We start from the raw sequence: 21,791 nt of genomic DNA on the forward strand, positions 1-21,791 counted from the left end.
GACTGTAGCACTATTCAAACTGTTACGCTTTAGTCTACACAAGGAGCTATGTGCATGCTGGAAGTCTAGCCTAGCGCTAGTTAACTTTAACTTAACTGACTCCAAACCCATCCTGACAGGTGGTCTAATCACCTGTGATCCGGCCTGCTCTAAGGTGACCTGTCATGAGTGGCTCAAACAGTAATCTATATTTCTAGAAAGAGTGAAGGCGCCTTCACGGTTAGGATGAAGGCCGTCCTTCCTCAGCAGGTCGGGGCGGCCCCAGAAGGAGGGCCAGTCTCAATTTGTCAGTGTTGACAAAACTGACATGACACAAAGAGGAAGTCATATTTTGTCATCTCAAGATTATAAAAACTTAATTGAGAAGTGTAGTCACTGAAAAGCATGATGACGACACACATCTGAATTGATGGAGTCCCTGTTAATTAGAATTAATGGAAAGGTGCAATAACGTGTCATTCGGGTAGTTATGTGGATTTTAGTGACATCTAACGGTGAAGATTCATATTGCACCTAGATTTCTATTTACAAAAGAGAGTAGCTGTTTGTGTTGAGTGGACTCCTTAAAATATAGACGTCAAGAAAGGTCGTCTTTAATTTGTTCTTAATTAAAAAAAACTATCCATAAACAACTTTGAAAAAGTTGAAAATGTGGCAACACTGCCTGTCACAGCAAGTTCCTGGCATGTTGTGTTTGGCACACTTTTTACAGCAGACACCCTTCCTGAGGCAACCCACCCATTTTTTTTATTTTTTTATGGGTGGTTATGTTTGCTTGTTTGATTTAGTGTGTAATCATGCAGTTTTGAAGCTCTGCACAACTTTTTTACGCCAAAGCAGATTTTATGCCAAGGGAATTTGATTTAGTCTGCATTTGTTGATATTTTTACCGTAATAACCATTTCTTGGAAAGTGCAGTTAGACAGAATGAAGCCATTCAAATTGATGAAGAAAAAAAATGAAAGCCATAATCACCTTTCGATTGTGCAAATGCAGCTTTTAATTTATGTTTATACTTCATATGCATCACATATTAATAAATACAAGCAGGCACTTGGTTTAGTATGATTATCACATTAACAAATGATTTGCTCTCATTCAATCAACGATTATTGTATAGTATAGAAACAATGCATGGCATCATCATTGTAAAAACAGAAACACATGTGACAAACTCAAAAAAAAAATTCTACTTTGAGGTCAACTAATCTCGCGGTCATCCACTACCCTGGCATGTGGTTCACGGCCGACTGCCTTTTTGGTATTTCGTGCCTTTATTTTGGAGAGTGTCTGCGCAACCTCCCACAGACCTCTGAGTCAACACCGAGTGGGTTGCTTGATTGTAACAAAAAGGCAGGCAGCACCATGGCGTGTCACCACTGGAAACTATGGACAATGAGTGAGTCATTTGCCTGCTCAAACGTTTAAACGCACTTCAAGAAAGGACTTTTGGATTGTACTTCATCAACAGACAGATTTTACGATCAAAACACAATTTTTACATGCAGTGGGAAGTTTCCAGTTTGAACATCTGGGTGGGCTCAGATCTTTACGCAAACGTCCTCAACGTCGCAGAAGTGTGCGAACGCGTGGACGTGAAGCTACTGACGGACCACTGCTTGCACACTTCATGAGCTTTTTTCCGGAAGTTTTTCCCAACGATAACATACAAGATGGGATTGACGACACTGTTGAAGAAGGCCAGGTAGTCAAAAAACTGGCTGCAAATATCGATGACAGCTTCCAGTTGGCACCCTCCCATCACGCCGGCTTTGATTAGCACATCCAGCAGGGTGATGACATGAAACGGTATCCAGCAGACAAGGAAGGCAATCAGGACGACCAGAACCAGCGTGGTGGCCTTTCGCTCGCTCTTCTCGTTGTTGAACCTATCTACGGTGGGCTTACGTAACACATGGATGATCTCGACTGTGCAGAACGAGATGATCGTGATGGGGATGACAAAACTAAAGCAAATTAGCATCACGTCGCAAAGCAGCATCACCGTGTGGCTGGGGAAATCCAAGACGCAGGCGTGCACGTTGTACACCTCAAAATACTTGACCCGCCTGAAGACCAACGTCGGGGCCCCTAGCAACAAGCTGAAGGCCCAAACCAGCAGACAGCCCACTTTGGCGTATTTTGGTCGACGCATTCGCCCGTGTGACATGGGGTGAACGAGCGCCAGGTAGCGATCCATGCTCACCAGAACCAGAAAGTAGATACTGCTGTAAGCATTCATCTTGATGCCCGCGTTGACTATTTTACACATGGCCACTCCAAAAGGCCAGTTGAAATCGTTAGCAATGTTGACGGCCCAAAATGGAAGAGAGGACACTAGGATGAGGTCGGCGGCCGCCAGGTTGCTCAGGTAGATTTCGGCCACTGTGCACTTCTTTTGTAGGCAGAAGACCAACAGCACAAAGCCGTTGAGCACCACTCCCAACACGGTGATGACCGCCATGTAGGCGGGCTGGCTGCTGGTCAGCGCGTTCCAAACATGGGGATCGATGCAGCTTTCTTCCACGCTGCCAGTTTTGGTCCAATTTGCAAGCGTGGTGGTGTTCAGCTCTGGCATTCTACGGGGGGGAAAGCAAAAGTCCAATCTTGATCTTTTTGTAACTCAACAATAAATCCTTGGCCTGCTCGCTCACCAAATGACCTTAATCATAAAAGTTAACCACTTTCAAAGGAGCTACAGGAAGTCAATTAGAGTATTACAGTGGTGTGTTTTTGTATGAGCAGTCTAATTGCATTAGCGTGCAAATTTATGTCCACGCCATATACAGTAGATTGGAATTAGCTGCAATAATGAGCAACCGGCTCGGGTCTGCACGACTGTAATTCCCCGGAGGGGGATTTAGATTGGACACGGTACATTATGAGATGTCGTGCTGCTCGTCTGTTTTGGTTGATTACATAAGACGACGTCAGCGGAATAATGACAACACTTTGACTGTATTAACACAGGAGAGACTGTGCTAAATATTTATATTTTCAAATTTTCTTTGACTCATTTCCCTAAAAACATGTTTAATGACATCATGCACTGTACAATAGTATTAGCTATCTATGTACATAATATCTAGATTAACATAAATGGAATTTTATATGGCTATATGCAGTCATGTTAAAAAAATATCGTGTGGTAAAAGGTTTTTATTCTAGTTTTTGTGATTAATTGCAATGTACAAAATGCTTAACATTTGTAAAATTCAGCTCAGAGAGTCCGGTCAGTAGTAATAAATTTAACATTATGATATAAATATGATTTCAATGTGAAAGCGTTTACCTTGTAGTTTGAAGAGCCATTTCCCTCTTGAGTAAACTCCGTCCAGATGTGAAGTGTGCAGATGGCAGTCTGCGCTGTCGGACGAGCTTCCCCTTCTCCGCCCATTCGCTCTGTGACTCGCTCTTTTGAATGAAACCGGAGCTGAAGTGATGTCAGCCAAAATATGTTCCTTTGCGCTCTTTTTTTCCAGCTATCCATTTTATTTTTTCACTGACTTACTGTAACATCATGTCTGAATTTTTGGTACGTTACTGTTCATATGTTTGGGTGTCATAGTTTGGAATTACTGTGTGAATTTAGTCACTTTACTTGTGCAAATGTCCTTTATTTGCATTTGTGAATTAAATAAAAAAAACATATAGACTCAACCTTAGACCGGCTAATTGGTGGTCTAAGTTGTGGCGCAGATTTGATTCGCTGAATGTTCTGAAATAATTCTTTTGCAAATATGACATCTTTGTTTTTAAAAAAAACTAAGAACAAATTTTATGGGTTTTTTTCTGATGCTAGTCTAAAAACAATTGAGCCTTCTGTTCTTTCTCCCTCTTCAGTTTCGAGTCATCATGAGCATGAGTGGTGCTTTTAGTGAGTGCGCTTTTAGCAATCTCGGGTTAACATTTGAAGGAGCAACACAGCGATTTGTGAGCCGTCCAATTCTCACAGCGCGGCTCATTACGGCTAATGCACTTGCTCCCAAAGGACGTTATGGGAGTTAGCACTGATTCCGTGTTTGAGATCATACGATAATGTGTCAAGACCCAACTGCTTGGTCATATCCACGACCACAAGAAAGTGCGGTCCAAAATGGCTCCAGAAAATTTGCATTCAGTCCTCATAGGTCCGTAAAGTGGCACCAATCTCTTGCCCGCAGTTTGCTTCCTGTAACTGTACAAATCTCGAGAGAGCGATTTATTGAGACTTTCGGATGAATTATTTCCTTGTCCTTCCTGTGTTGCCTTTTAAAACTTTGAGATTAGCCTGTTAAAACTTTGAGATTAGCAACACAATCACATGTCACAGTTGTGTTTAACATGGATGATCTAGGGTTCCGCCTTAAATAAAAGCTGACATTTCATTGTTGAAATGCACTGTAAAAAAAAAAAAAAAAGTCAAACGTCAACACAAGCGCAACAGGATGCCAATACAAAACGGTTAAGATGGAGAAAAACAAAAAGGAAACTGTTGAGATGAATCTCAAGAACACAGCAGCTCCCCCTACTTAGCAACCTCTTGCACTATTTACTTCATGTTCCACGCACGTGTTGCCATGTTGAACTCCCACCTCTTATTGAGGCGTCTCATGACGCCAAAAACCAGACGAGTGGTGTAAATTATCATTATCGACTAATAAAATTTATAAAGTGAATTGCTGGCTCCAATGAATTTAGACTAAGCACTGATAACGCCACACACACCATACAAGTATGTACCCTTCATTTGTTGTTTCCACACCCCCGGTTTATTTCTATTGTATTTTTGTTTATTTGTTTATTTATTTTCAATGACAGGGAGACCTCACGATTTTTAATCAGTCCCTGCCCACCGCAGGCTTTGTGTTCCCATGCCGCGTCAAAAGCTAGAGGCTATTATAAGATATAATGATTTTATTACATATTGGACACATGTTTGTTGTGACAAGCCGAAAGTCCCTTGACTAATTATGGAACCAGTTAGAGTGTGTTATGTCTCACTGGTGTGCAATGGGCCGTAATGGGTCAGGCCCGTGCGCCTCTTCCAAAACATACTCAGTCTGTATAGTCGTTTAACATGCTTCGCAGGCGCTCAGCTCGATTACGCCGAGCCGCTCCCTTCCCTGCGGCTTGTTTCATAACTCTTTTCGAGTCGGCTGGCCTGTTTTCGCAGCTGTCTGCCAGAGTCGTGGGGCTTTTGAAGAGGAAGCTAAGCTCGAGACAACCTCGGGTTTGGATTTACGAAAGCTAACCTCCAATCGAACTTGACAGCGTGAGATGCCGCTAACGGTTGTCATGGAAACAAAGCTCATCTCAATGATTTGGATACTGTGCAAAGTGACACAAACCACACAGACCACCCCGCTCATGTTATATTTATGGCTCTATAATGAAAACCACAATTGGGCTCCATGGAACCAGTTGGATAGGCTAGTTGTCTCCATTCGGGTACTTTCCTCGACTTGGGTTTCAATGTCTGCAACATCATTACAGCGTGTAAGGAAAAGCAAAACTTGGACTAGGGTGATAAATAAACATGCATATGCTTAAGATGTTTCTGGTCCAGGACGTTTGTAGTTTAGAGAGTGAGATGTAAACCATCCACTTGAATGGGAAAATTTGACTGCAATGGTGGATGAACCTAAAATGTACTTAGGTGAACTTAGTTTGACCCTTGAATATTTGAATGTCCAACTGTTCAATTTAAGGAGTTTTCTTAAAGCGCTCTGAAACTGAAGAGCAAAATTCTCAATGTGTCTGACCCTCGAGGAGTTACTAGGATGTTTTTCCGCGTAGATCCAGCAGAGGGCAGTGTCGGATTAAAAAAAGATTACTTTACATTTATTTCTGAATGCACCTGTCATGCATATAACCATCAATTCGCCCTGAGCGTTTCCCTCTCTGATGCAGCTGTATAATTTCATTTCACATTTTATTATGAGCCACATAGTTGATTGATTGTTGAGAATATTGACATTCCAGAGAGAGAGTTCAGAACACTATGAATAGCGGGGGGGGGGGATTACAGTTTTCCTTTAAGGAATCTCACCTAAGTGCCTGGTCCCATAGACAAGGACATCAATGTCAGGTTTTCAAGCCGTTTGTTCTACTGTATGAGATGCAGACTGGCAGGCGACAGAGTCAGCGTCAGACGGTCGACTGCCCGACGACTGACGGGATGACTTTTGACAACATGATGATCCTCTCAGTGAAGCAGGCCGTCGAGTATCTCTTGACGGGATTTCTCGCCACCACGGCAATTGTCGTCTCTGGAGCGTCTTTTTGATTCAAAAAGACAAGTGTACGGGAGAAATAGTGGATGTGCTGACATTTTACTACAACTCACAATAACGCCATAAAGTCAAAAGTATTAGGAACAGGTCTTAGTAGTCCACCTCAGCAACATTTAAAACTACAACCACTGGATTCAATTAGGGTGACCAAATTTTCTCTGTACATGTCCTACTTTTCCCCGGACATGTACTTTTCGACCCCAAAAATCTTTCCGGGGAGAATTTAAAAAACAGTTCGGCATTTTGTTCGACTGCCTCACATGTTCAGTACATTGTCAATAGAATAGCCAATGTGTTCCATTTTACCCTATTGAAAAAAAAAAATGTGCGTGCTTTCGCCAGGGTCGTGATGCATTTGTAGCTGAGTGCCTAACGTGTAACCCTAACCCTAACCCTAACCCTAACTCTAACCCTAGCCCCAACCCTAAACCTAACCCCAACCTTAACCCTAACACTAACTCCAGCCCTAACCCCAGCCCTAACCCTATCCCTAACCCCAGCCCTAACCCTATCCCTAACCCCAATCCTAACCCTAACCCCAACCCTAACCCCAACCCTAGCCCTAACCGCAACCCTAGCCCTAACCCCAATCCCAACCCTAACCCCAGCCCTAACCCAAACCCTAGCCTAAACCCAATCCTAACCCCTCACCCTAAACCTAACCCCACTCCAACACGAACCCTAACCCTTGCCCTAACCCTGTACCAACCATAACCCTGTGTTGCAAATATTTCCATGCTAAAATTGGTACCATCCGGATTTGAACTCCGTACGTTGGGATGAGAGTCCAGAGAACCAACCATTATGCTACAGAGCCACACATATTGTGCCTGGAACGTACGTACACAATATGGGTTAATGGAGCAGACGAACACCAGCATTAAGTCTGCCAAACTCGTGACATGGTTTTTCATTTTGGATGCGTTTGCAGTTCAATTCTTCACCATACTGATGGAATAAAATCGAGAGGTTATTTGAATTCTACGCCCTCACATCTGTGTGCTATAGTATGGTCGTCGTTATGTTTCATTATCATCTTTAATGTCTGCAGGCGCAAAGCATTAAATGTCGGTAATGACATTGTATGGCGACGTTGTAAATGTATATCTTTTATGCAGTTTTGACCTTTTTGTTAACATGCACATTACATTTAAGGTCATTATTTATTCCTGAACATTATAAATAGTTTGAGATTGAAAGTGACAACCAAATTGGCTAAAATGGTCTGGAGACACTTTCTCTTTCTTTTTATAAGCACTTCTTTTTTTTTTTTTTATAAATCAAATAATCAAAAATCACACCCGCATTCACCCCCACTCTCTGATAGGCTGTTTGATCTGTGACGTCATTTGGACACCCCATTAGGTACACCGCCATTTTCAGGTGTACCTAATCACAGGCCACTTCATTAGGGACAAATCATGGTCAAAAGTTAAATGAAAGTGAAAAGTGCCACACCCAAACAACCCCCCACTTTCTGATTGGCTGTTTGATCTGTGACGTCATTTGGACACCCCATTAGGTACACCGCCATTTTCAGGTGTACCTAATCACAGGCCACTTCATTAGGGAAAAATCATGGTCAAAAGTTAACAAAAAGTGAAAAGTGCCACACCCAAACAACCCCCCACTTTCTGATTGGCTGGTTGATCTGTGACGTCACACGGACACTCCATTAGGTACACCGCCATTTTCAGGTGTACCTAATCACAGGCCACTTCATTAGGGACAAATCATGGTCAAAAGTTAAATGAAAGTGAAAAGTGCCACACCCAAACAACCCCCCACTTTCTGATTGGCTATTTGATCTGTGACGTCATTTGGACACCCCATTAGGTACACCGCCATTTTCAGGTGTACCTAATCACAGGCCACTTCATTAGGGACAAATCATGGTCAAAAGTTAAATGAAAGTGAAAAGTGCCACACCCAAACAACCCCCCACTTTCTGATTGGCTGTTTGATCTGTGACGTCATTTGGACACCCCATTAGGTACACCGCCATTTTCAGGTGTACCTAATCACAGGCCACTTCATTAGGGAAAAATCATGGTCAAAAGTTAACAAAAAGTGAAAAGTGCCACACCCAAACAACCCCCCACTTTCTGATTGGCTCGTTGATCTGTGACGTCACACGGACACTCCATTAGGTACACCGCCATTTTCAGGTGTACCTAATCACAGGCCACTTCATTAGGGAAAAATCATGGTCAAAAGTTAACAAAAAGTGAAAAGTGCCACACCCAAACAACCCCCCACTTTCTGATTGGCTGGTTGATCTGTGACGTCACACGGACACTCCATTAGGTACACCACCATTTTCAGGTGTACCTAATCACAGGCCACTTCATTAGGGACAAATCATGGTCAAAAGTTAAATGAAAGTGAAAAGTGCCACACCCAAACAACCCCCCACTTTCTGATTGGCTGTTTGATCTGTGACGTCATTTGGACACCCCATTAGGTACACCGCCATTTTCAGGTGTACCTAATCACAGGCCACTTCATTAGGGAAAAATCATGGTCAAAAGTTAACAAAAAGTGAAAAGTGCCACACCCAAACAACCCCCCACTTTCTGATTGGCTGGTTGATCTGTGACGTCACACGGACACTCCATTAGGTACACCGCCATTTTCAGGTGTACCTAATCACAGGCCACTTCATTAGGGAAAAATCATGGTCAAAAGTTAACAAAAAGTGAAAAGTGCCACACCCAAACAACCCCCCACTTTCTGATTGGCTGGTTGATCTGTGACGTCATTTGGACACCCCATTAGGTACACCGCCATTTTCAGGTGTACCTAATCACAGGCCACTTCATTAGGGACAAATCATGGTCAAAAGTTAAATGAAAGTGAAAAGTGCCACACCCAAACAACCCCCCACTTTCTGATTGGCTGTTTGATCTGTGACGTCATTTGGACACCCCATTAGGTACACCGCCATTTTCAGGTGTACCTAATCACAGGCCACTTCATTAGGGAAAAATCATGGTCAAAAGTTAACAAAAAGTGAAAAGTGCCACACCCAAACAACCCCCCACTTTCTGATTGGCTCGTTGATCTGTGACGTCACACGGACACTCCATTAGGTACACCGCCATTTTCAGGTGTACCTAATCACAGGCCACTTCATTAGGGAAAAATCATGGTCAAAAGTTAACAAAAAGTGAAAAGTGCCACACCCAAACAACCCCCCACTTTCTGATTGGCTGGTTGATCTGTGACGTCACACGGACACTCCATTAGGTACACCGCCATTTTCAGGTGTACCTAATCACAGGCCACTTCATTAGGGACAAATCATGGTCAAAAGTTAAATGAAAGTGAAAAGTGCCACACCCAAACAACCCCCCACTTTCTGATTGGCTGTTTGATCTGTGACGTCATTTGGACACCCCATTAGGTACACCGCCATTTTCAGGTGTACCTAATCACAGGCCACTTCATTAGGGACAAATCATGGTCAAAAGTTAAATGAAAGTGAAAAGTGCCACACCCAAACAACCCCCCACTTTCTGATTGGCTGGTTGATCTGTGACGTCACAAGGACACCCCATTAGGTACACCGCCATTTTCAGGTGTACCTAATCACAGGCCACTTCATTAGGGACAAATCATGGTCAAAAGTTAAATGAAAGTGAAAAGTGCCACACCCGCCCAGCCCCCCACTTTCTGATTGGCTGTTTGATCTGTGACGTCATTTGGACACCCCATTAGGTTCACCGCCATTTTCAGGTGTACCTAATCACAGGCCACTTCATTAGGGACAAATCATGGTCAAAAGTTAAATGAAAGTGAAAAGTGCCACACCCAAACAACCCCCCACTTTCTGATTGGCTGGTTGATCTGTGACGTCACAAGGACACCCCATTAGGTACACCGCCATTTTCAGGTGTACCTAATCACAGGCCACTTCATTAGGGACAAATCATGGTCAAAAGTTAAATGAAAGTGAAAAGTGCCACACCCGCCCAGCCCCCCACTTTCTGATTGGCTGTTTGATCTGTGACGTCATTTGGACACCCCATTAGGTACACCGCCATTTTCAGGTGTACCTAATCACAGGCCACTTCATTAGGGACAAATCATGGTCAAAAGTTAAATGAAAGTGAAAAGTGCCACACCCAAACAACCCCCCACTTTCTGATTGGCTGGTTGATCTGTGACGTCACAAGGACACCCCATTAGGTACACCGCCATTTTCAGGTGTACCTAATCACAGGCCACTTCATTAGGGACAAATCATGGTCAAAAGTTAAATGAAAGTGAAAAGTGCCACACCCAAACAACCCCCCACTTTCTGATTGGCTGGTTGATCTGTGACGTCACAAGGACACTCCATTAGGTACACCGCCATTTTCAGGTGTACCTAATCACAGGCCACTTCATTAGGGACAAATCATGGTCAAAATTTAAATGAAAGTGAAAAGTGCCACACCCAAACAACCCCCCACTTTCTGATTGGCTGTTTGATCTCTGACGTCATTTGGACACTCTATTAGGTACACCACCATTTTCAGGTTTGTTTGCAAAGATTCACTAGTGAGTGAGCTGCTATGCCAGCCGACACACGTCATGCCGACATTGATGTTTTAATTTTGTATTTGTTAGATTGTAGTTGATGGTGTTATCATACCCTAAGCCTAGCTCTAACCCGAACCTGTGTTACAAATTTTTCCATGATAAAATAAAATTTTGGCCCCATCGGGAATTGAAACCGGGTCTTTGGGGTGAGAGTCCAGAGCACTAAGGACTACGCTATGGAACCATCACATATATTGCATGGAAAGTACGTACACTATATGGTTTAATGGAGCAGCTCAAGCGAATAGACTTGTTGAACTCAAAGTCATCAGCATTAATTCTGCACACTCGTGACATGGTTTTTCATTTTTGATGCGTTTGCAGTTCTGAGCTTCCATCAGGCAATGGTAACATTACCCCCCAAAAAAAGATAATTAGCAGGATTCACAAGGATTCTGTAATGATCCCCCATAACAGCAGTCTTTGTGAGTTGAAACAAAAGAGGCTGAAACACAAGTGAGTTCCAGAAATGTCAGCCCACGAGCCAAGAAGATACAACCCAAATCCATTCTCGTCGGCTGTTGCCATGGCAGCAGATGACCTCAAATCCTTTTCTCGCCAAGCTGCTCTTCCCGCTAACGTTATCAAGAACAAATCCCACTGTTCCTTTTGGGGCGGTTGTCGAGGTGGGGGTTTCTAGTCTGCCACTGGTGTGATGATTACATCGGTTTACAACGCTGCCGTGTTTGTGTGCCCCAGTGGTCGCCGCCGTCAAGGAGATATCTGTAATTGTGGTGTAAAAAAGACTCATGCGGGTCCTTTGGGGAGTTCAGCGTTGTTAAATGGTCGCCGGATATACGAGCGCTTGTACGTGAGCTGTTTTCCCTCAATATTCAAAAACTGTTTAATCAATACTAGATGTGCTTCTTGAACCAACCACTAGGGGTGACCAAAATTGACAGTTTGACAGGATGGCTTTGATTATCTTGGGTTTAGTTTCATCATCACCCCAAACCAATGAATCGCTTCTCATCGGTGTCTATTAGTCACTGTCCCGAGAAAGCCTTATCTGGTAAAGTCTTAGTTAGCCGCTATAGATTTGCCACCTGAGACTCTAATAAGCGCCCATGCATTAACATACATTAGCGCCAGCGAGACCTTGTAATTTTCTATTTAATCTAACGCTGCCTCCAGGAGTCACATCTTTTCCACTCAACAAGCAGCTGAAAGCAACAAGAAAACAACCTTTGTCGCTTCCATCGAGAGGGGATGGAAAGGCCTCGCGGGTGAATGTGAAGAGGGGAGGGGGGGTTGATCGAATCAAGCCGCCCCATCAGTGCGGGGCTTGGAGGACGTGTGGTTTACAGGGAGGGGAGCGAGGCAGCGGCTCGTTCGGTCTTGCAAGGTGGCGCGTCGCTTGACAAGTGAGTTTACAAATGCAATGTGTAAATCTCGCCGACGTTACTTCTTTCTCCCTGAAGAAAGAACAGCAGAGATTTGTAGGCCTTAGTGAGCACGAAACACAGTCGCTGTGTAAAGAACAACTCTCTTGGATTGTTTATTTCAGGGACAAGGTTTTTCCTGATAACCTTGTTCCACTTGAAGAAAAATGATGCAACTTGCTTCTTTCCATTGAAAACCGGCAGTAGGAAACTTCAGTAGTCAAGGTTACAAAATGTTCCTGCGGTTAAAATGTCTCTACATCTTTCATCCTTGATTTATGGGAAAAACAAATCAAGGGACGTCAGATAGCTTAGAAATCAAGTTGATTTACTAGAACACAAGATTATATTACATTGCTTTACCGCTGAAAATGTTCTGTTCATCTTCAGAAAAACAAAAAAAAGGGGGTTACAGATTTGGTGGGGTGCATAAGAATACCACGTCCAAACAACCCGTGTCAAAACGGCCGCCATCACAACCTTGCCACGGCTCTTCTCAAAAATCTGTATCGATTAGATCCGTATAATGCGACAAATCTAAAAGCGTACGCCTTTCAGAAAAATGATTATCTGTGTCTATAATTTACAACATAGTCTCAATAATTCTACACAGTTGATAAAAAAGCAGGCCTGAAAAGAAACAGTCACCATTGTTAAATTGCAACAAAACAGTGTCGGCTAGTTTATATTCATATCATCGTAACATGTGGTGACGAATACCAAGCAGGCTACGGAACTCAAACGCCAAAGTCACTTCAAGTTCATATGTCAGAAAAATGAAAAAGTCAAAGCATCAACGAGTGGACATGAATAAAAGGCAACAGGCTTGTACATTTTGCGTGAATGTAAGAGAAACAAAAATCGTGTTTGGATTTCATTGAATTGTTGTCCACTATAACAACAAAATACTGGAGTCCTTTGAAAAGACGGCAAACTTTACAAACTAAACTATTTGGACCGGTTCTAATGCTTTCATGAAATGAAACCTCAAGGTCACATTGAGCAGATTGTCCACCCGCTGCCAAAGCGGGGAGAAGCTTCACTCCTGTTGGTCCGACACGCGGCAACCCTGTCAAAGATGAGCAATGGCTGCCATCGGTGGCGGGGAAAAGATAAAACAAGTAAAAAGCCTAAACGTTGAATTATTGCCTCGTTAGGCCTTCGGATTTGATATTCATGTGATTTTTCGCCACCGGACCGCAATGATGATGAAGTCATCTGGCACGTCTGCTCCACAGAGTCTCCTTACATGTGCCCTAATGGCGGACGGGCCCCGGGGCCGCCTCCGATGAAACCGGTCCCGGTGCCTTGTAAATGTTTTAACATTCGCCATCCGAGTCGGAGGGCATAATTAAACAGCGCTGGCCTAAATTGCTTTGTGGCGGTCCCCGGATCAACCCAAATCTCAAGCCCCATTTAATCTCCATTCGCATCTCCACATGACAAGTGAGAGTGTGTTCTTCGGGGGAGACATGGAAAGAAACTTAAGAGGGAGCAACATTCCTCGGATTCTTAGCGGAGAGAGCTTTTTTTTCTTTTTATCCACGGCGCATTATCCTCATATCGTAGAATCCGACAAAAGCGGGAGTCTCGATGTTAGACGAGTCCGTCCAGACGGATTTGAAAGTTTTGAATGATTCAGATGATGTTGTCTCAGAAGGTGCAAGCGTAGACCACACCCACCACCACGATGTTTCCGATGGTGGCCACGATGGCGATCCAAAGCCAGATGGCGTCACTGGACATGGATTGCGATTCATCCGGCTGGCCGTGCACGGAGACAGCAGAGGCGGCGGCGTGGACGCTGGCCGATGAGTTGAAGAGCGAGTGCTCGCCGCTGTAGTCGTCGTTTGGCGACGAGTCCATGAAGGCTCCCGTCATGACTGGGATCTGAACCAGAACAAAACAGATAAAAAAAATTTTTTCCAGGTGCTTTACTATAATGAAGACATTTTGTGTGGCAGGCTTCATCTGGAAAATTGGAAGCAATGCAAAACAATAAATACCTCTTAGGCATGTTGCACTCTGCCATATACAGAAATGCATGCTTCCATATTTGCTCTCTCTTTTCTCTCTCTTCTAATAATGACATGACACATCCTGTGGAGCGCCTGCTGTTAACATGAGCATGATGGAGGCAGACAGGCGTGCGCCGCGTCTTGTGAACCTGAGCATCGCCCCCCCTCTCAAAAACGAATAAAATTCCCCTAGACATACACACACACAAACACACACACACAGACAAATATGTGTGCGTGTGAGTGGTGCCTTTACAGGCAAGCTAACTGTTAACTTCGATCATCAGATCATATTAACATGCCGCTGATTTTATGAGCTTCTGTTCATGGACTTTCTTTCTCCAGCATTTGGTTTGATGCGAAGGGAAGCTCTCAAGTCTGTCTCCATTCTTTATAATCAATGTTTTATTCAGTAACTCATTGTCCACAGAAGCGAACTGTTTGCATAAATTGTGAAGTGCACTGAATAAAATGAAGTGTGTGAAGATATTCCAGTCGACGTTGCGAGCTTCTCAATATTTCATAATTGGCATTTACGTGGTTTTTTTTTTTTTTCTTCTACGAGGATACAGCTCCAGCCTGTTTCAAGAAGCCGGTTGCTAACGACAAAATATCATCTTAGCTCTTAGGTGACCAGAAGAAGGTCATCCCCCTGATGTTTTAATGGTATTGACATTTCATGGCTCGGTACCTTCAGTGGCGCTGAACCGTATGGCAACGCTTGACATGGCGGAGAAGCAAAGTGGGGGAATTCAAAGTTCAGTTTTTATACCAACTTCTTCATCAATTCACACATTTTAAAATAATTGACTTAGTCTCAAACAAATGAACTAGTTTATTCGGCCTAGAATTGCAATGCATTGTGGGAGTAATTCTGTCGGCTCGTATTTGAAATAAAAGGCTAAAAGCTCTGCCGAACACACTCTGCACTCTTGTTTCCCCCTAAACCGAAACGTCCCGCCATCTCCAACCGGATATCCCCAAATTTCTCCATTCGAGCGGAAGATACTTGCGCTGACAGTGAGAAACGCTCCTGTCAGGTTCTGTTAGGCCCATGTATGAAATCCAAAAAAGAGTGACACACCTTTTAAAATTCTTACCGACGGACACGGCTCAGTAAAAAAGAAAAAAATTGGACCGCCGTTGTTTTTTTGCCCAATAGCTGTGTGCTTACATCAGATATGTTTTCCTTCAAAACACAAGTCTGGGTGATCCTCAGCCAGATGGTTTACTATTTGTGATCCACGGCGAAGGGGAATGTATCCTGGCAGCTGCAACTGTTACATTATGTTCTCCCTATTTACAACTTGAAACTAACCCATCTGTCAAATTCTCACAGAATGGACAAGTCCCGATGAACATGGGTCCTTGTTGTCTGCAAAAATATTAAAAATATATTTCATATTAGATCCATCCATCCATCCATCCATCCATCCATCCATCCATCCATCCATCCATCCATCCATCCATCCATCCATCCATCCATCCATCCATCCATCCATCCATCCATCATCCATCCATCCATCCAATTGCTTCCCCCACCAGTTCAGTTCTCGCTCAAGCGACTTCCTAACACCGCCGTAAACAACGTGTGTATGTAAATGTTACGCAACAAAGAGAATGCAAAAATCCACAAGCAACTATGTATATCTCTCTCTTGCTCTCATGTGACTTGCTTGCTGCCTGCGGCGATGATGTTTTGAAAAGACTCTCAAAAGGGGGTCGCCTCGTGTCCTCATCAGGAAACAAGCTGTTCAGAGTACTCGGGTCGGGGAGCAATACAAACACCGGGGTCCGACCCCTGTAGTGTAGAGAATACACTTGTTGCTGATGACACGCAAAAGCTGTTGGATAAAACTGCACCTATTCTTTGTTTAAATGTTATCTTATTTTGTTGCTTTACCAGGTATGTCAATTGAAAACACTATTATTTAAAATGATGACCAAGATGTGAGAAGTGTCTTGCCCAAGGACACAGCGACAAAAGATTTGGACAGATTATAAACACAAAGAGTAGCAGCTCCTTTTGTTCAAGACTACCGACGCTTGAAGACAAAACATGTACAGTGTGTGTGCAGCGTTACTCTGTAGCGTATCGCCCAAACGTCTGACTGTAAATCTGCCGGGAGATTTGCGGGGCGGTTTTAAGGAAGCTTGTTCACCCTCTCAGTCGTGTTAAGACCTCCACTTTCAAGCCCGATTCCCGCTGTTTAGATTTACAGCATTGCTTCTCATTGATTTTTCTCTCCTCCATTTCTAGTCTCCGCCGGTTCGTCTCTCCCCCTTTTTTCATAAATCTTATAACTCAGTAGAACAAGTGTGACGTGATCTGTACTTGACACCCGCGCCTGTTTGTGTCAACACTTGAGAGGCAGCACTGATACAAGAAATGATGAACCTTTTGTTCACAAAATGTTGAGACGTTTGTCTTAAGATTTCTCAGTTATTCAACTCGCCACCAAAGCATTTTGCATCATTGCAATAATGCAAATGAGAAATGGCGCATCAACTAAAGCAAAGGTGTCAAAATCAAAGCCCGGGGGCCAGATACAGCCCGCCATATCATTTTATGTGGCTCGCAAAGACAAATTGTGCAGTGACTTAATGTGCCAATACTAAAATCACAAATTGTCTACATACAAAAATAATGTGAGAAGACTGAAAAAACTAGTTGTGCAGAAGTAATGATGATGCTAAACTAAGCTCTTGAATCATGGTGGCGGCACGGTACCAACAAAACAAAGGCGCGGAGGAAATGCTTTGCCAAACATGCAAAATGGGAAAGAGTGCATGTTCGCATCTGGGCTCATTGCCTGCTAATACACGCCGCTAATTTGCAGTTGCATGACAACTGCAACTATGTGATGTGATGGAGTGCATCAATTATGAAACTGGAAAAGCCCCCCCGCCACATCCTGTAAGCAAAAACAGATTTCTTGTACTCACCAGATGGGAGGAGCGACAAATTGCGCGCATGTTCCCATGCATACATTTGACTATTTTTGACTCTGGCACTGATTCATTCATAAAAGTGTCAAGTGGACCCAAGCACAATTGGACTGGTTACGTTCAAATATGTCTTCAGAGTCCTCCTTTAGAACTTGGACTTAACCCAAATAAGATAAAGTGATTTTCTTAAATCTAATTTGAACAGTGTCCTATCGAAATAAAATCTATGATACAAAAGTTTTTTTAAGTTCTGATGTGAAGAGCACTTATTGAATAAAATTTTATTACATTCACCTTCACGGAGGTTGTGTGACGAGCAAAACACATTCTCGTCTATTAGATTTATTGTGCTTTATTGCACCTAAACCACAAAACCCAAATATTAAAAAGCACATTTGTCACATTTAGTAATGCAATAAACGCCTTTGAGGATGATATACAGATATAGTTTTTAATAAGATGCAATTTTGTCACAGAAAACTTAACTTTAAAATTAAGTACAATCAAATGAATCCTACCATCCATTCGTTTTGTTTTTTTTGCTTTGTTTTTCCCGTTAGCAAGGATAATGCTAAGCTAAATAAAACATTGGTGTATAATATACATTTGGTAACACTGCACACCACTCTGTTAAAACTAGGCTACAACAAATGATGCTAACATAATGTGTGACAAAAGTACTAGCCTAAAATTAAATAAATACTTCAGTGTATTAATGTTAAAAGCCTTTTTTGCTCCAGGACGGTTAGAGTTGGATCTATTTATTTTATAAAGGTGTCTGATGAGATTTGTTGCTCTGAACAGTGAAGGTAGCGCTAATGCCTGTGCAAACAAAAAAACAAACTACTGTCCACATTATTATAGACAGTCTCTTTATAACTTGAAAAAAAAAGTTACATTATTTCAAACGGTTTCAAATGTCAAGAGAAGCGAAGATAGTCATCCTTGTATCTTTGTCAGCAGTATCCATCACTTTTTTTTTTTCCTTTCCCTCTTGAAAACTGACGTAATAGGCGTTTTTTCGCTCAAAGCCAAAGGCCATGAATCATTAATCGAAGCACATATTTTAAATATGAATAAAGCTGGCTTTGCGCAGCATGTGTTTCATGCTATACTTTACACCCTAGAACCATATCATGGTGCACAAATGCATTCCTTGCACACCTATTCTAAACCTATATAAATAATTTGCTCATGCATCTTGCATTGTGATGCCGTTTCAAAAGCAAAGTCACATGCCACCTCTCTGGCTGCCTGGCTGGCTGCAGCGACATATAGATGGAGGATGGTGCCCAGGGCAGGTCTTGGCGCATTAAACATTACAAACATCTTTCTTCTTTTTTTTTCCCCCCAACAAACCCTGATTCAATGCTATGAAAGTGCTGCAGAAACAAAACCAGCCATCAATGGATACTTGAGTAAAAATTACGTCTTTAAAATAAACATGTATATAATAAATTATGATTTTTAACATGTTAAATTTGTATATATATGTTTTAAATTTAATTATTGGGGTATTTTATTTAAATGAGTAATTAAGTTTCATCACTTAAAAGTAAATAAAATAGAAACAAAATATAAAATACAATTTTAATGATTTTTCCCTAGATATTTTTTGTTCTTTTGATCAATTAAAAAAATAAATAATGACAAAACCTTTGAAAAACATATTACATATAATTTTTGTTATATTTTTTTTGTCATTTAAATCAAATAAAGTTAATAGTTCTACGAGATAGGTAACGTAACGCAAAGACCAAATAAGGATACTAGTGAGAAAATCAATGTGAAAATGTGGATTTATGCACACGTTGGCTGTTTATTGTGGACAAATACAAGGCGACAGTCACCGTCAGACAATGAGAAAAAAAAAAAAAAAAAGATGACAAAGCACTACAACCTGACCCTATGGCATTTTGTCCAGAACAGTTCTTCTCTACTTTGCTTTCTTTTTTGCATGTACACAAGCTCAGCAGTAATTACTGATGCTTTCACATTCTTCTGCAGAACAACAGGCGCTGTTTATTGCACGCGCTTGCACAAAAACAAAGGCGGGAAAGATGAGTAACCGGAACAATGCTCATTAAGGATTACATGACTAATAAAATAGCAGGTGTTTTGTTTGTTTTGCATGAAGTTTCTTGATAATATTTTGTGGCGTTTTCTGGGATGTGTTCCACAAAAAAAGTTTGTAGTCATTAAATATTATGGGATGCCCGCGATTTGTAAGAACCGTCAACTTGTTTTCCCTTCCGTGCATTCTATCCAGCTGTGTCACGTCCGACTCAATTTCTTTCATCCAGCCCTTTTAAATCCTCGTCACTCGATTGCATTGTTCATCCCCGCTGCGTTGTGCCTTCCCGCTGAGCATTTCTTTTTTCAGGTTCCAGCTGCTTTAATGTTAGCATTCAATGTAGGAAGTTTTATTTTCGCTGGAATGTTACTCTTGCGTAAACGAGCAATCGCCATCTGACCATCTTGGCAGACGTTCAAAACTAATTCACATTTATATTTTTGATTAGAGGAGAACGACTGGTGCGAAAGCATCAAAATAAAAAGCCGGACTGTACACCACAACGCCCAGGGAACATTCTGCTCTATTTATCGAAATGACTTTGCAAGTTGCCTTGACTTCAATCTGCTCAGCACACGTCAATTGTCTCTCGCGACAACAACTTCCGAGCACTCGGGGTTACGCTAGCCGACCGACACCACTCGCAGCTCCGGCCGGGCCTCCGCGACCTTGTCATTATCGTTCTGCCATCTTTTCCTAATCCAGCGCCCGAAGGCTGCGCAAAGCTTGCTGCTCATCACACGCCAAGGTAACACACCTCCTCAAGAACTATCGTACTTCCGATCGTCTCTCCACAACTAAATCTTATCAACCCTCAAGGTCATGTTTTTGCAGGGCAAAACTTGGAATCATTGCAAATAAATGTTAAAATTGGCCTGGCCAAACTTTTCCAAAGTGCCCCTCCACTTCCTGTCCACACTATGCAATATCAAATTGCAGCCACGCTATATAAACTCAAACAAAGCACGCTCAGGTGAACTTGTATTAAAAATGTGTGTAAGGATGCACACACACATTGTATATTTAACTTGCAGTGCAATTTTCCCCATTATTTCAGAAGGCCATTCACCACGCAGATCTGGACACGTTGACAAAAGACCCAAAACCAAACAAGCGGCCTTCCGGCGGAATTACATTTAAATAAATTACACAGCATGGTCACCTTTTCCGCAGCGTGAAACTTGTTTAACAAACTTTCAAATGCTTGTTCATCTTCCACACATGTGAGCCATCGGCTCCATTCGCTGACGCTATGAATATTACAAATGTGTCACTCTGGTATTGGTCTGCAGTTGGTCTCATTATCAAATGAAAAATGAGGTATTGCGCAACTTAATTGTCCTTCTTGCACTAATGCAAATGCACGCTTATGGATGTGGCTGTCGAGATTCGGATCTGAATAAGGTACGGTTGTCATCGGGTCGCAGCGGCAAACTTGTCACATTAATATTGGTCGCAAGCAGAAAACTGCATTTATTATTTATGTCATATGTAGATTATTTAAAGGTTTGCGACATTTGTATGTAAAAATAAATTCTGCATCACCAAACAGTAGCCGGGTTAGCGGAATTTAAGTTAAGTAGAATTGGATTTGGAAACTATAAATTAAAAGGGACTATTATGGACAAATTGGAACGAGAGGCACCGGAATGCTAATGCTACAATGCTAATTACAATGATGTTTCTGGCAGCCATGGCAATCACATAAGAATGGGCGGCAAAATATCTCTTGCCTGGCAACACGCTGAACACGTCAAGCATTTGATATGACAGTTTGCGATTCCATAATAGCAACTAGGCTGACAACACAACAGCTGTAAAATGAAATTAGCGCGTGGGCGTAGCTGCTACCGCGCGGCATGGATTGCGGCAGGTGGGCTTCGGCCTTTGCGAATGATTGCTGCACATATTTCCCTGCGGCAAGATGAGCTGCAAGAGTAGGGGGGATTCTACTTGGAGTTTGTCACACGTGCACCATGTTGGCCTAGATACACGTAGCGCAACACTTCAGAGGCATGCCCTCCATCTTGAGTGATTATGAATGTTGCAGTGGGTAAAGTGCAAGCATGTGCCATGAAGAATGGATGGAATGTCAATAAAGACAAAAACAAAACACAGCACCATTAATTTTGGCTTTACAGTTTTTGGTACCTGTAACTTTTTGACCAGTTTTAGTGTTTTTAGACCCCTTGATACTTTGCCACAAGTCACTTCTCACAACTACGTATTTAACGATTGAGATTACAATTAATCGGCATGCTTACTGTAAAAAAAAAAAAAAAAAGTAAGTAAAAAGCAAAGTTTTTTTTCTTACTTACATTTGTTCCTGCTTGTATTGAGTGTGCTGGACAAGGTTTTGCATTTTATTTCCCGAAACCCTGACTGTGAATGGTGTGAGAAACCGTGACACCGTAGTGCAACACATTTCAAGCCTGAAGCCGAGAAAGCGCATTTCAGACTTTTAACTCAGCAAAACAGTCTTAGCCAGGAAAGCACCGGGGGAGGT

General features: G+C 42.4%; 2 protein-coding genes across 2 annotated transcripts in view; both read right to left on the bottom strand.

Annotated features, from left to right (window-relative positions):
* Window positions 1-1,031: 1,031 nt before the first annotated feature.
* bdkrb2 (bradykinin receptor B2) lies at window positions 1,032-2,578 on the bottom strand. Its single transcript, XM_085932271.1, has one exon. The coding sequence runs from the start codon at window positions 2,576-2,578 to the stop codon at window positions 1,550-1,552; it is 1,029 nt and encodes a 342-aa protein (XP_085788397.1). The 3' UTR covers window positions 1,032-1,549.
* Window positions 2,579-12,628: 10,050 nt separating this feature from the next.
* Window positions 12,629-21,791, bottom strand: part of LOC147045172 (uncharacterized protein C14orf132) — a 36,233-nt gene continuing 27,070 nt past the window's right edge. Inside the window, exon 4 of the mRNA XM_085932452.1 lies at window positions 12,629-14,134. Coding sequence (XP_085788578.1) covers window positions 13,898-14,134 — 237 coding nt within the window. The 3' untranslated portion in view covers window positions 12,629-13,897. The remainder of the gene's footprint in view (window positions 14,135-21,791) is intronic.

The sequence above is a fragment of the Syngnathus leptorhynchus genome, chromosome 15 (assembly GCF_054491065.1).
Source record: "Syngnathus leptorhynchus isolate UIUO chromosome 15, UIUO_Slep, whole genome shotgun sequence".
Classification (NCBI taxonomy): Eukaryota; Metazoa; Chordata; class Actinopteri; order Syngnathiformes; family Syngnathidae; genus Syngnathus; species Syngnathus leptorhynchus.